Source organism: Malus domestica, chromosome 03, assembly GCF_042453785.1.
Source record: "Malus domestica chromosome 03, GDT2T_hap1".
Taxonomy (NCBI): Eukaryota; Viridiplantae; Streptophyta; class Magnoliopsida; order Rosales; family Rosaceae; genus Malus; species Malus domestica.
This window is the reverse complement of record NC_091663.1, coordinates 22,628,156-22,643,263: the sequence shown is the minus strand read 5'-3', so window position 1 is coordinate 22,643,263 and position 15,108 is coordinate 22,628,156. Positions and strand designations below refer to the sequence as shown.

Here is a 15,108-nt window from a genome sequence, read left to right as displayed (position 1 = left end):
ATTTTTTTTACATAAACCCTACAATAATATATTTTTCTAATAAAAACCCACAATAAATTTTTTTACATACATATCATTTAATTTCTTAAGTGTTATAAGTATAAAATAAATAAATTAAAATCTACTTAGTAAATATATATACCATTGAACTTGATGGGAAACGCATTGTACGAAACTAATTTCAACGATTCAACCGACAAACTTGTTTGTATATGCTTCGAGATCGCGTACGCCAAAAATTGCAAAAAACAAACATTCAGAGATCAAGTAACGGGACAAAACTTTTCGACGGTTATAAACGAAAAAGCACAATTTAACGGTAGTTTTAACTCCGATTTTGTTGATTTTTTAGAGCTCCACTCCTTGACCCTATATGAATACAATGAACTAATTAAATCTTCAATTTAAAATATTTACAATAGTGGATACCACAAAATCTTATGTTATACTTGATGAAAGTATAAATAAACACTAAATGTTAGTAAATGTATCGTTTTGATGGGAAACACATTGTACGAAACTAGTTTCAACGATCCAACCGTCAAATGTATTTGTATATGCTTCGAGATCGCGTACGTCAAAAATCGAAAAAAAACAAACATTTAGAGATCAAATAACGAGACAAAACTATTCTACGGTTATAAACGATAAAGCACGATTTAACGGTAGTTTTAACTCCGATTTTGATGATTTTTTAGAGCTACACTCCTTGACCTATATGAATACAATGAACTAATTCGATCTTCAATTTAAAATATTTACACTAGTGGATACCACAAAATCTTATGTTATACTTGATGAAAGTATAAATAAACTCTTAAGTGTTAGTAAATGTATCGTTTTGATGGGAAACGCATTGTACGAAACTAGTTTCAATGATCCAACCGTCAAACGTATTTGTATATGCTTCGAGATCTTGTACGCCAAAAATCGCAAAAAAAAAACATTCAAAGATCAAGTAACGGGACAAAACTTTTCAACGATTATAAACGAAAAAGCACGATTTAACGGTAGTTTTAACTCCGATTTTGTTGATTTTTTAGAGCTCCACTCCTTGACCCTATATGAATACAATGAACTAATTAAATCTTCAATTTAAAATATTTAAAACAGTGGATACCACAAAATCTTATGTTATTCTTGATGAAAGTATAAATAAACACTAAGTGTTAGTAAATGTATCGTTTTGATGGGAAACGCATTGTACGAAACTAGTTTTAACGATCCAACCGTCAAATATATTTGTATATGCTTTGAGATCGCGTACGTCAAAAATCGCAAAAAACAAACATTCAGAGATCAAGTAACGAGACAAAACTTTTCTACGGTTATAAACAATAAAGCACGATTTAACGGTAGTTTTAACTCCGATTTTGATGATTTTTTAGAGCTACACTCCTTGACCCTATATGAATACAATGAACTAATTCGATCTTCAATTTAAAATATTTACACTAGTGGATACCGCAAAATCTTATGTTATACTTGATGAAAGTATAAATAAACTCTTAAGTGTTAGTAAATGTATCGTTTTGATGGGAAACACATTGTACGAAACTAGTTTCAACGATCCAACCGTCAAACGTATTTGTATATGCTTCGAGATCTTGTACGCCAAAAATTGCAAAAAAAAAAACATTCAAATATCAAGTAACGGGACAAAAATTTTCGACGGTTATAAACGAAAAAGCACGATTTAACGGTAGTTTTAACTCCGATTTTGATGATTTTTTAGAGCTACACTCTTTAATCCTATATGAATACAATGAACTAATTTGATCGTCAATTTAAAACATTTACACAAGTAGATATCACAAAAGAAAAAGGCAATGCAAGAACCCCAAAAGAAAAGCAAAAGGAAAAAAAAAAAAACAACTTTGCGCGATGTAGCTACACCAGCGTTGCGCAAAACAACTTTGCGCAACGTAGGTACACCTACGTCGCGCAAAGTTTTTTTTTTTTCCTTTTGCCATTTTGCTTATGAGTACAAAATAAATAAATTAAAGGGAATTGTTTAAGGACCTATATGATGAGACCACGTATTCTAAATCGTAAAGGGTAGAGAATACACCTAAAATGATTACTAACCACGTAATAGAACAGTGGTTTGACAAAGCTATAAACTGGCTTCTTCTCTAAATCTCTAACATTCTAATTTCCTCCTCCCAATTTGGTGAGAAATGAAATCTATCCATTTTTGAGCACACATCAATCTATCCCTAAATTAGATCAAGTTAACTAAGCAATTTGCAGTTTCTTAGCTTTTGTTTCCCTAAACCTATCAAAATCCTTCATACTCATAGTCATTCATTCTACTCATTCAATTGTTCAAAACCAAAACTCAACTTGTTAAAAATAAGCATTGACAAAGATAATTAAAGAAAAACATAAATACACAAAAATAAAAAAATCCAAACATAAATGTAATCAATAAATAGTTAATTAACTAATCAAATAAATACAATACTTGAAGGTGAAGATGGTGAGGGTTGAGAGAGATGGAGAGTCTGAAAGAGAGTGAAACAGAGATGTTGAGTGTGAAGAAAAAGGCCCCTGTGTGTGGTTATATTAGAGAAAAAAGTCGTCGACTTTGCGCGACGCCACCTACGTCGCGCAAAGATGTTTTGTGCGACGTAAGTGCTCATGCGTCGCGCAAACTTGGGAAAAAAGCGGTAAAACATTCTTAGTTTGGCGCCAAAATCTTGCGCGACGTAGCCAACGTCGCACAAAGTGGCTTTGCGCGACGATACTTTGCGCGACGTACTCATTACTTCGTCGCACAAAACAGCTTTGCGCGACGTACACCTACGTCGCGCAAAGTATCGTCGCGCAAAGCCACTTTGCGCGACGTTTTGTGTTTAGCGTCGCGCAAACACACTTTGCGCGATAAAAGTTGTTGCGTCGCGCAAGTGTCCGTCGCGCAAACATGTTGTTGTACTAGTATATATATATACATTTTGTTTAATATGTTCGTTTATTGAAAAAAGACACATTTAAGTGTTCACTTCAGGCACCAAAAAAAACTCAAAACCGACCCTAATCAAATATTGCTTTTGAAATTAGTGTAGTAAATGAATATACTATAGTATTATTACATACTAATTTTCAGTTTTGTTTTTCAAAAAATTGAAAATAGTTACTAAATAATTTTTTTTAAATTCAACTTATAGTGATATTTCTCTTCACTTATAAGTGAGAGGTCTTCAGGTTCGATTCTCGTCAAAGACAAATTTAAACCATATTATTGCTAGTATTTTGTGAGGCTTAGCCCACTACTCTACCCTTAGAGTAGAAAATATCGTTTGTTAAAAAAAATTAAAACTAAATATTAAATGGTTATAAACCGACTTCTGGATAAATATACAGTTTGAATTTTTTTTTTTTTTTTTTTTTTTACCATGGATGGAATGAGGGGAACAGTAATTTACTTGGAGGATGGTGAACCATGGCTTCGAATTCTTTGTGCAGCAAAAGCATGGAAGACGAGTCAATGTTTTTTTTGAACAAACGATATTATCTACACTAAGGGAAAGGGGGTGGACTTAGCCTCACAATGAGCTAGCAATAATGAGGTTTAAATTCGCCTTTGACGAGAATTGAACCTAAGACTTCTCATTTATAAGTGAAGAGAAATACTACTATACTGTATTACTAAGTGACTAAAATGAATGCTCCAACAACTTAAAGTTAATCCATGCCATAGTCGCCCCCGTCACAAAGTTGCTAATGGCTTTCGGTATGCCGTGGGCACAAAAGGATCTGAACTGGTGTAGGATTCTCAAAGACGGAGCTTGTAACAAGACAACCGCCTCTGCAACAAACTTCAAGAAATCCAAGTCTTGGAGGAGAGAGAGAAAAGCAAGAAACTCATGTTTTAATGCCCGCCGTACTGCAAAAACTCGACCTTAAGAAATAGTACCGCCATTAAGCATTGGTATAGGAGCGGAAACTCCTTCTTCAATCCCGTTTGTCTCACTAGAGGAAGAAGGTTGAAAGAATGACAATGCCGTGATGCTTTTGTGGATCAACTACTACCTTCCTCGCGCCGGTGCATGCTTATTTCCATGTGGTAGATGCTAGCAGTCCACACTTGTGGGTAGGCACATGATGGGGCTCCCAAGCAAATTTAGCCAAGGGCTGGCCTGCAGTTACTTGTGCCCAACTCTCTTTAGTACTAGTTTGGTATTGATATACTTTTATAAAAATTGGGTATAAAAAAAAAGCTGAGCTCAAAAAAATGTTTGGTAAACACTTAAAAACAACTCATTTTCATAGTTTTGGGTAAAAGAAAAATTGAAAACGTGTAGCAAGCTTCTTCTAGTCCAATTCCTTTATAGCCCTTTGGTTGGACAATATTTTTGTCAATTTAAGGATTAAAAGTGGCATATAACATTTGGCTGGAGATGATCTAAAAATAGCAAATTTTTTTAGGGGTGTTCTAACTTTAATCCTTGAAGAAATTTAAAATAAATCTGGTGTTAGATTTCATGCATATTGATTATAGTCCCATAATGTGTCCTTAGTTCAAAAATAATTAATGTGTATATCATTCAATGTCTCCATTAAATATTTAAATTTATTAATATACACATTTTAATTTATTTTTTTACCAAACAAAAGTTTTTTTTTAAATTTATTAATTTGATATAACATTCTTCAAACTTGAAAAACTCAATTAATGTACCTAAATGTTAGTACTTAAATGTATGTACCAAAATGTATATATCCAAATGTATGCACCGAAATGTATTATATTAAACTAATATACCTAAATGTGTGTACCCAAATGTATGCACCAAAATTTATTATATTAAACTAATGTACCTAAATGTGTGTACCGAAATGTATTATATTGAATTAATGTACCTGAATCTTTGTATCGAAATGTATGTACTGAAATGTGTGTACCTATGTATGTACCGAAATATATTATAATGAATTTAATGTACCTAAATGAAGAAGACAAAGTATATCAAAATATATTGTAAAACAAAAGTTAGTTTATCTAAATGTTTACAACAAAATATATTACGATGAATGAAATGGAAATTATAATTATAATGAAGTAAAATTAGTACATTAAAATTAGGAAGAAAAAGAGAAATAATTAAAACATCAAAATATAAATAATAAATGAGGTGATTAATGTATAAGGAATTAAAATTAGATTTTGATCTTAAGTATCTTTGCCAAGGATTAAAATGAAGTTTTCTATTTTTTTTATACCATGGTATATTTGACACTAAGATAGTGGGAGAATAAATTGTGAGTTTGTGGATCCAAAGATTCGAGCTTAAAATCTCTCACTTATTAGTGAAGAAAAATATCACCAAATGTATTTTGATCGATATGAAGAGGTGCAGAAAATTGCGTCATTCACAAGATGATTTTGGACGGCATTGTTGGATAACGGTACAACTGAGGCTTTCATCGCAAGAAACCTCTGATTACATCGACCAAAAACACCTAAAATAACAAGACAACCGCCAGGTTTGTTTCTACTACAACTATCAAATGTGATGTAATTTGATGCATGCGAATCTTTAATCCCTAATTATCGTTGTTCTTTTCAACTTAAAGAGAGCAAGATGGCCCAAAACTCCCCCATATCTTTTGAAAATTAAGTTTAGAACCAACGGGAAAAACATGCATGCATACACCGACAGAAAGAGCAAGATGACCCAAAACAACCCCATATCGCCGAACCTTCCATGCAAGGTCCGTCCACCGGCGGAGCCACATTAAGGGCTATCCTGGGCTGTAACCTAGGTAGCTTTCGGTAGAAAATAAAATTTTACATGTAATTTTTACTGATTTTCGAATGTAGCACACCATATATTTAGTTATTGATTCGAATTCTCTCGGTTTAATTATTTAATACAGTTTACAAACAATCTTTTTTTCTCATATCTTGTTTTCATCGCTTCTTGTACATGTACAAGTTTGAATTTGTTTGAATAACGAAAATTCTTGGCTTACTTATGAAAATTTTCTTAAGCTAGTTGATACTGTGAAATTTTTTCTTTGTTTATAAAGATTTAAATCTTTAAGCTAGCCCACCCGGAAAAAAATTTCTAGCTCCGCCATTGTGTCCGTCTCTTAATCTCCATCCTGACTACCGTCATCGACGCCGTTCGCCGCTCCAATGGCACTGTTAACCGCCGTCTTATGAGCCTATTCGACTTCAAAGCCTTGCCTTCGGACAAACCCAACAACGCGGTCAAAACCCCCGACGTAATGGTGGACCCTTCCCGCAACCTCTGGTTCCGCCTCTACGTCCCCACCACCACCGACCCTGCCTCCAAGCTCCCACTCGTTATCTACTTCCACGGTGGTGGATTCGTGTTCTTTTCTGCCAACTCACAACCCTACAACGACCTCTGCAAACGTCTCGCCACCAAACTCCCTGCCGTCATCATCTCCGTCAACTACCGCCATGCGCCGGAGCATCGGTATCCTTCCCAATACGAAGACAGCATGGACGTCCTCAAATTCATTGACACAACAAGAATTGAGGGTCTTGATCTCAACAACGTTGACATCACCCGGTGTTTCCTCGCCGGAGACAGCGCTGGCGGCAACCTGGCCCACCACGTGGTAATCAAGACGAGCGAGCATGAGTTTTGCCAGATGAGGGTGATGGGACTAATAGCGATACAGCCATGTTTTTGGCGGGAAAGAAAGGACCGAATCGGAAACAAGGCTTGCAAAAGAGGGCTTGGCGATCACTTTGGAGCAGACTGACTGGTATTGGAAGGCGTTTCTGCCGGAGGGATCGAATAGGGACCACGCGGTGGTGAACGTGTTTGGGCCAGAGTCAAGCGGTATCTTGGGGGTCAAGTTTCCGGCCACGATTGTTTTCATGGGAGGTTTCGATCCGTTACAAGACTGGCAAAAGATGTACTACCAGGGATTGAAGAAAAAGGGGATACAAGCTTACTTGATCGAGTACCCAAATTCGTTTCATGGATTTTATGTTTTTCCTGAGCTAAAGGAGTCTTCCTTTTTTATTTAGGAGGTGAAGGATTTCATCGACAAGCTATCAACATGTTAATAAAATTGTTCCTCTCTCTCTCTCGCCAAAAGATGTGTTTGAGTAGTTGAATATTAGAGAGAGCATACCACAATGAACGAACAAACGGATTACAAAACTAGAAATATTATTAATATCAAACACTATAAAAACGCCGAGACGGCTACATAAACTCCAAGAGGCTACATTGTGAATGACTTATTTTTCAAACTAAATTACAAACAATATTTATAGAGAACTAAATCTAAGAAATCCTAACTCGGATGGGTTAGGTCCAAGTCCTAAACTAACAAGCAAAACCCCAAGTACTAAAATAAACCTAAATACTAATATTTTCCAACACCCCCCCTCCCGGGGTCAAACTCATGGCGGTAAACGAAATGAGTTTGCCAACAAGCAGAAGTGGGTGCAAGACTCCAAATTCCAGTGTTAGTGCCAATGTCAATGCCAGTGCTAATACCAATGTCAATGCCAATGCCAATGCCAATGCTAATACCAATGCCAATGTTAATACCAATGCCAATGCTAATGCCAGATTTCCATGCCAGTGCAAATTCCAACTTCCAAACAAACAAACAAACAAAAATCTTATTTACTCTGTCCACAACATCACTCGAGACCAGTCCAAGCACTCGAGTGATCATTGGTCCAACAGAACTCTTGCGTACACAACAAATGACCCAACAAAACAATCCTCCTCACAGGCCAATGAATTTACTTTTCCTTTTTTTTTATTTGTACCTTTTTTTCTTTTGCTTTTCTTTTCTTTTCTTTTCTTTTTACCGGGGGTCTTCTCCTGATCACGTAAAACAATGTAGCAATCAATTCCATTGTACATTGCAGAACGAGTTGGTGCGGATACGATTGCGGACGGGTGTAGAAAATGGATAGGGTGCTGATGAAGGTGGTGTCGCGACTGGTGGGTAGATGAAGCAGGTGGTGCAGTGCGGGCAGGTCGATGCGATCTCGTTTCACGAATTCAATCTTCAAACTACGGCGCGGCTGGGCGCTGTTTCAGTTCCTGATATTTTCTATTTCAAACTATCATTTGACAACTAAAGTAAAGGAACAGCGGAGACAATAAAGACAAACAAACCGATTTCAAACGGAGACAGAAAAAAAAATATGCATTCACCATATCGAACATAAGTAGAAGCCTAATCAAGATCCGAAACCAAACCAAACAATTTTCAACCAACAAATTGATACCAAACCAAAGCAGACTGATCCCAAAGGATCAAACCTGCTCTGATACCAAGTTGAATATCAGAGTGCGCATACCACAATGAACAAACAAACAGATTACAAAACTAGAAATATTATTGATATCAAACGCTACAAAATCGCCAAGACGACTACATAAACTCTAAGAGGCTACATTGTGAATGACTTATTTTTCAAACTAAATTACAAGCAATATTTATAGAGAACTAAACTAAAGAAATTCTAACTCGGATGGGTTAGGCTCAAGTCCTAAATTAACAAGCAAAACTCCAAGTACTAAAATAAACCTAAATATTAATATTTTCCAACAATATTTTCATCAGAATTGACTTTCAATACCGCACATATTTTTAGTACAACGTGAAGCTTATTGACCTTTCCTCATAATTCAGATGAGTGTGGGATGAGTATGAAATAAGTGAATAACTTGCGTTAACGTTATTTGTTCTATTTTTTGTTGACCACATTGGCCATTTCTTTAACATAGGTGGTCATGACGGACTCATAATTTTGATGTGGACTAGGATGGATTTATCTTACTTATATTGCATTTATCTGCCACCGTACAGTAGTTTTTCCATGTATGTTACCGATAGAAGTAGACCTAGCAATTTCTTACACGATCTGTTAACACGACATGTAAACGATACGAAAATAACAAGTTTCGGATCGACACGATAACTAATTGGGTCGTTATCGAGTCACACGATAAGAATCCGTTAATAACGGGTCCTTAACAGGTTTACACGAGAGTGACATGCAGGTAATCTGTTTCGACACGATAAGAAAAATGTTATTTTGATGATTTAATCTTTTTAACTACTAAAAAAACTTACTATAGAATACAATAGCTATTGTGAATATGTAAATATTTCATATTAAATATGTATTGTTGTATTATTATTCTATATAAATTTTAAAATTTTAAGTTTAATTTATTTATTTATCTTTACAGTATACTATAGGCAAAGTGTGAGATTAAAAAAATTATAAAACACATTAAAAAAATATCAATTAATTTAAAAATACCAAACACATTTAAAAAGTTATAATAATTAATTTACAAGTATGAAAAAATGTGAAAAAAATATATGCAAACACTCGTGATCGCATTCTCTACGCTTTGAGAATGGGTACATCATCGTTTGAATTTTTAAAAACATACAAACCCTCATGAATAGTATTTTTAAGGGATTTCAAAATAAATAAAATTCATAATCATTAATGTACAAGTCTGAAAAATGTAAAAGCATATATAAATGCTTGTGATTGCATCCTCTATGCTTAGACGATGGTTGGTCGTTTAAAATTTTAAAGCCGTCCAAATCTCATGAATAGTGGTTTTTATTTGAGTGCAAAATTAATAATAATTATTTGAGTGCAAAACCATAATTTGAATGGTTTATAATGTTTGGGTTTTGATGCTTAGTTTATGCGGAAGAGAGTGCTAATGTGGAAAGCTTTAATGAAAACATTGTCAATATAACCCTTAAAAACAATATATCAAGTCAAAGTTCCAATACCATTTCCCTTGGTGATTAATGAAAATTGAGGGGCTTTATTGTAAAAAACGTGTAAGATTCCTCAACCTTAAAATGAAACTCCCTTTATTTTGCATATCCTTGAATATTTGGTATTTTGTAGCATGCACTAATGTTTTTTCTTTAGGCTCTTATTTTGGGGTATATAATACTTGAAAGACAAATGTTTTTTTTTTAATTTTATGTTTTGTAGTAATATTTATGTGACGATGTGGTATGTATATACTAACTTAGTATTATCATCATATTTTTCATTTTCATTATTTATTGATTTAAAATATATTTTTCTCAACAAGTAATAGGTTGGGTCATATTACCTGATAATATTAACGAGTCGGGTCATATTACCCATTTATTTTAACGAGTGTTATACGACACAACTCGTTATGATATCGGATATGACACGAATACAAAAAACACGATATATATGAATGCCAGGTCTAATTAGAAGTATATAAAACCTCTGTTGAGTCTTAGTTTATGAGCATTGATAGCATTTCTACATTCTACGAAGGGGAAAAGGACATTTTCTTGGGTTGAAAAAAAAAACAAAGTTATTCTCTATTATGAATCAAATGAAATTGACGGTTTGTTATTTGCTGTTGGTTTATTTTAGACAACATGAATAACTAAACAGTTTTCAAATCAAATAAATTTTTTAAAGAGAAAAATCACCGTATAACAGAGTTGAATGCCAATTATTTAGGCAGCTACATTTTCACCTTCATTTTCCCAGCAAGCAAACAAATAACTAGAAAACTAAAAACAAGAAGTTAAAGAGCAGATAATTAATGATATAGAATTCATGCTAGAAGACATCGCTAAAGAAAATAAAAAATTAATACCTCAACTTTCGAAACCCTTAGAGCAAACTGACAGAGCGAAACAGTGAAATTCAAACTTCATATGTACACTTTTTCTTTTCCATTTGTCTTAGCAACCAAACAGAAGCTAGAATAATAGTAGGTGTTGAGAAGGCTAACTCCCTGATGGTGAAAACTAAGTGCCGAACATGGGCAGAAAATTCATATAGGTGACTTTCGCCCGTCTCAACTACTATGAGACACATTTAACAAAAAAAAACTACTATGAGACACAATGGCAAAAATTCATTTCTGAATATAATTTCTGCCCATACAATTATTGCATTCTGGTGATCAATATGTAAACCAATTACACAACAAAGGACGCGCTACTTCCTTTGATATTTTTTACAAGAAATTTGTTTTTACATTCGGAATTCATAATTCATAGCAGATAATCAGTTACTTGCTAGTACTATAAAAACAAATAAAGTACTTTAATCATAGATAAATCCAAGTAGCGCAATATAAACCTTAATAAACTTCCGTTAGATGGTTGAGAGCTACTAACAAACACGTTCCAAAAACTAACTGACTAGCTAAATCCGCCCTAAACCCTAAAATTCATAGCAAAAGCAGATGATAGCAACAAAAGTTGATAAGTTCCATCGATCAATGATGGGATGTTATTCCGTATAAGGAAAAACATGATCCAAAGCTGAGAATTGCCCTGCATAATTATTTGTACTGTAAAGGCTATGTTCGAACCCCTTCATGCCGAACATCATGTCATCTTGAAGAATAGTTGATTCATCTATATATCTGTAAGGCCCAAGAACACTCTCAGAAGACATCGATGGAGGTCTAACGCATATTGGTTGCGAGTACCCCATATTTGCATAGTAGCTCCCAGCATTCATAGAGGCTGCTTCAACAGACTGAATTCGATTATTGCTAATCATGTTAACTGGCAGCCCACCGGAAATATTTGGCAGAGGTGTCATATGAGGATATGCTTTATATGAGTATTTATGGTCATACTCCAGTGCAGGATCATACTCATGTAAAGGATCAACAATATCTCCACTCATCTCAATCTCCATGCTTTCGTCATTTATTCTATGCGGAAATGGAGAATGTATTTCAGCATGATTTCGACTTTCACATCTTTTGCCATTTTGACCATCCTTCTTATAAATTCTACAGAGTACCCAATTATCCAACTGCAAGAAAACAAATATAATTATAGTAAGCACCCCAAATTTTATAGGAATCCATGTTTCTTCATTATTCTGACTTTTGATATGAGTCCTTTATTTGGCATATGCATTTGAAAATATATATGCACTGCAGGTCTAAAATTGTACGATGTTTGTATATTCAAAATAGTGAACTGTACCATATTAAAATGCTAAAATGAAAATTTGACGATTTATTAGTTAAATATTAAGACGGAACTGAGGGTTCATGCGTCGACCCAACTAATATAGAAGAATAAGAATTTACGTACCCTCATGTCATTCTCACCCCTTCTGCTTCGAACAGGAGAATCCTTGACTTTAAACTCATGCATGATCCAGTTGGTTTTGTCACCCTTTGGGGGTTTGCCCCTATAGAAAACCAGAGCCTTTCTCGATCCAACAACAGCTCCATCAGATGACTTCACTTCCTTGTCAGCTCCGGTCGCCTTCCAATATCCATCCCCAGCTGCCCTCTTTGGGCGACTTCCATTGCGATACTTCCGGTCCCTTGGAGTAAAAAAATACCATTTGTCCCCATATTTCTCATATTTTTCTGTTTTACACAAACAGTTACAGATTTTTTATATGGTAATCAATTCTGATCATCTAAAAGTTTCACCAACAAACTAGAATATATACATATATATATATAACAATTTTGATGTGTTAATAAAAATAGTGTATAACAAAAGAAACAAATTAAGCAAAAACAACATGAAGATAGTAATTAATATTTACTTTAACTAAAGTAGTAATATGAGGACCTTTAATCAATTATGCATCAAACCTTTGCTAAAACAAGTAAAGGATAACAAAGCAGTGCTAAATAACATCGATCTAGGCAAAATTTGTTCATAAAATATCTCTCACACATATATAGTACCAGAATATATATATATATATATATATATATATATATATATATAACAATTTTGATGTGTTGATAAATATAGTATATAACAAAAGAAACAAATTAAGCAAAAACAACATGAAGATAATAATTAATCTTTACTTTAACTAAAGTAGTAATATGAGGACCTTTAATCAATTATGTATCAAAACTTTGCTAAAACAAGTAAAGGATAACAAGGCAGTGCTAAATAACATCGATCTAGGCAAAATTTCTTCATAAAATATCTCTCACACATATATAGTACCATTCAAAAGATTATCAATGCAAAATATAATTGAACCATATATACTTAAGAACATATACAATACCAGCAAGCACTTCGGGATTGTAGCGGTATAGGTTAACTTCAAAGATCCGGTTTGGCGGCAAGGGCTGATCCAAGACCTTTTTCATGAGATAATGCACAATAAGTTCGCCATCAAATGGGTTGAACCTATAGCCAGGTGGGAAGGAATTGAAAAATTCATCTTGATCCTTTATCAGGTTGTTATGCAAACTGTTTGCCTCATCTTCCGAAAGCTCATGATCTGTGCCGCCAGCGGCGGCTGACACGTTGGTTGTCAAAGAAACACCAGTCTCGCTCGTCGGAGTGAATTGACCTTGACCACCTTGTGCAGGTGATTGCTTGTTAGGGCTAAGGCTGTAAGAAGCCACCTGTTGAGTAATAATAGTAACAGAAGCCTTGTGATCCGGATGACTTTGCTCAACAGGCTCCATAGTTGGACTCTCTGAGGGAGAAGACATTGACAGAGACGCAAGTATGACTGACTAATTCTCTCTCTTTTAATTTTACTCGTGGAGAAAATTTTCTTTTGTGGAAGAGTTGTATCCGGAAACTAATTTATATAACAGACTCCGGCTTTCTAGATATTTTGAGATGAAACCCTAGCTCTGATTGGTCACCGGAGAATATATTTCGAAATTGAATTTATGTGGTAATTATCGCGTGGATAACAGTTTTGGTTGGTTATTGGAGAATATACTTATGAAAATGAATTTTAATGATAATTATCACGTGTATAATATTTTTTAATTGGTGATGTTTTAATTGGTCGTCTGTATGATAGATATCACACAAATGAGATTAATGACCCTTGTATGGCTAAATACTTATCTAAATTAGCGTATGATATACATTATCCAGATGGGAATTTTAGATGGGTCATCACAATATATTTGAATATTTTTTTGGGTAGTAGTAATCTTTAATTAAAGTTTTTACTAGTCTTTAAACCAAAAAAAAAAATGAACAACGAAGAAATAGGACTTGTGAAGCATGCACACTTCTTCTAGTTTCGAAATGCATCGTAAAATACAGCTGTACAAAAACTATTCTGTATTTCCTTTCTTTTTTGGTCTGATACAAACACTATACTGTAAAATAGGACATGCGAACCATGCATACTTACTAGGTTGCATAAATTTTCCGAAAGCCAGATGGTGTACTGGAAGCTTCCTAACAACGGAGCCCATGTTCCAATGTCCATAGTCCACCTAACGTAACCAGACTTGGATGGGCCCATAAATTTATGGTCTGACGGAACTTTTAGGCCCATTGATTTTAAGTTGTCATAGAATTTAAGTTAATAGGTTTGACAGTTCAAATACGAATTTATTTGTTTGATTAATTAACTTATTAGTTGATCCCAAACATAAACAATTAATCCATTTAATTGTACTTACTTAACTCCATTGTATTCTTCAATCTTTACCTTACACTATGTACGATACATTAGGTTCTAATTAGCGATATGGTGGGAGATTAGAACTCTTACTAATCGGTTGTGAATTGAAACTACCTTTCAATTCTACTTTTAATGAAGATTAGTGATTGCAAATCTTTACATCTTCCACAAGCCATGAGTGACACTTGGCAATATGTCATGGATACTTAAGCTGAGCTAAAGAGGCAAAGAATCTATTCAATTGGAATTGCAATGCAATATGGTCCTTCTTTATTTCAATATTCTTAATCACATATCACATTCATGTACTCTACCCAAAGACTCTTGAATCATATCATAGAGTACTCTCCTTTTAACAGTTTGAAGGTTAGAGATCATTTATTGTACACTCACATGCCTCTCTGAATAAATCGGCGATCCAACAATGTGCTAAGCAAACCATGTGGTTATGACGCATCATCAAATGATAAAAAAACATGTCTACAAGAAAACCTTGGTGTCTCAGGTTGAAGGACTACTTTGTATTATCCTAACTAATGAGTTCTCATATGACATGAGTATGAGAATTCCTGATTGATTATGTTCAATGAACTGACTCTCTATTGAGCACCTAGATACTTGTCTTGGTGTCTTTCATAGCAATGACTCAAGCTAATCATTCTTTATTT

At 34.3% G+C, this 15,108-nt stretch overlaps 1 protein-coding gene and 1 pseudogene across 1 annotated transcript; one reads left to right on the top strand and one right to left on the bottom strand.

The window, feature by feature from the left end:
• Nucleotides 1-5,646: 5,646 nt before the first annotated feature.
• Nucleotides 5,647-7,054, top strand: LOC103427280 (probable carboxylesterase 18; annotated as a pseudogene).
• Nucleotides 7,055-11,119: 4,065 nt separating this feature from the next.
• Nucleotides 11,120-13,472, bottom strand: LOC103427281 (NAC domain-containing protein 1-like). Its single transcript, XM_017330088.2, has 3 exons — nucleotides 13,064-13,472; nucleotides 12,112-12,395; nucleotides 11,120-11,824 (listed from the first exon to the last, which is right to left on the bottom strand). The coding sequence occupies exons 1-3, from the start codon at nucleotides 13,470-13,472 to the stop codon at nucleotides 11,288-11,290; spliced, it is 1,230 nt and encodes a 409-aa protein (XP_017185577.1). The 3' UTR covers nucleotides 11,120-11,287.
• Between the last annotated feature and the right edge of the window lie 1,636 nt (nucleotides 13,473-15,108).

Bases quoted from the DNA above. Each gene is read 5' to 3' on its own strand.
- LOC103427281 (XM_017330088.2), bottom strand. From the start codon at position 13,472: ATGGAGCCTGTTGAGCAAAGTCATCCGGATCACAAGGCTTCTGTTACT. The intron at 12,396-13,063 runs GTATTGTATATG...TGTGTAAAACAG, and splicing joins CAATCCCGAAGTGCTTGCTG to AAAAATATGAGAAATATGGG. The intron at 11,825-12,111 runs GTACGTAAATTC...GTTTTCTTGCAG, and splicing joins GGGGTGAGAATGACATGAGG to TTGGATAATTGGGTACTCTG.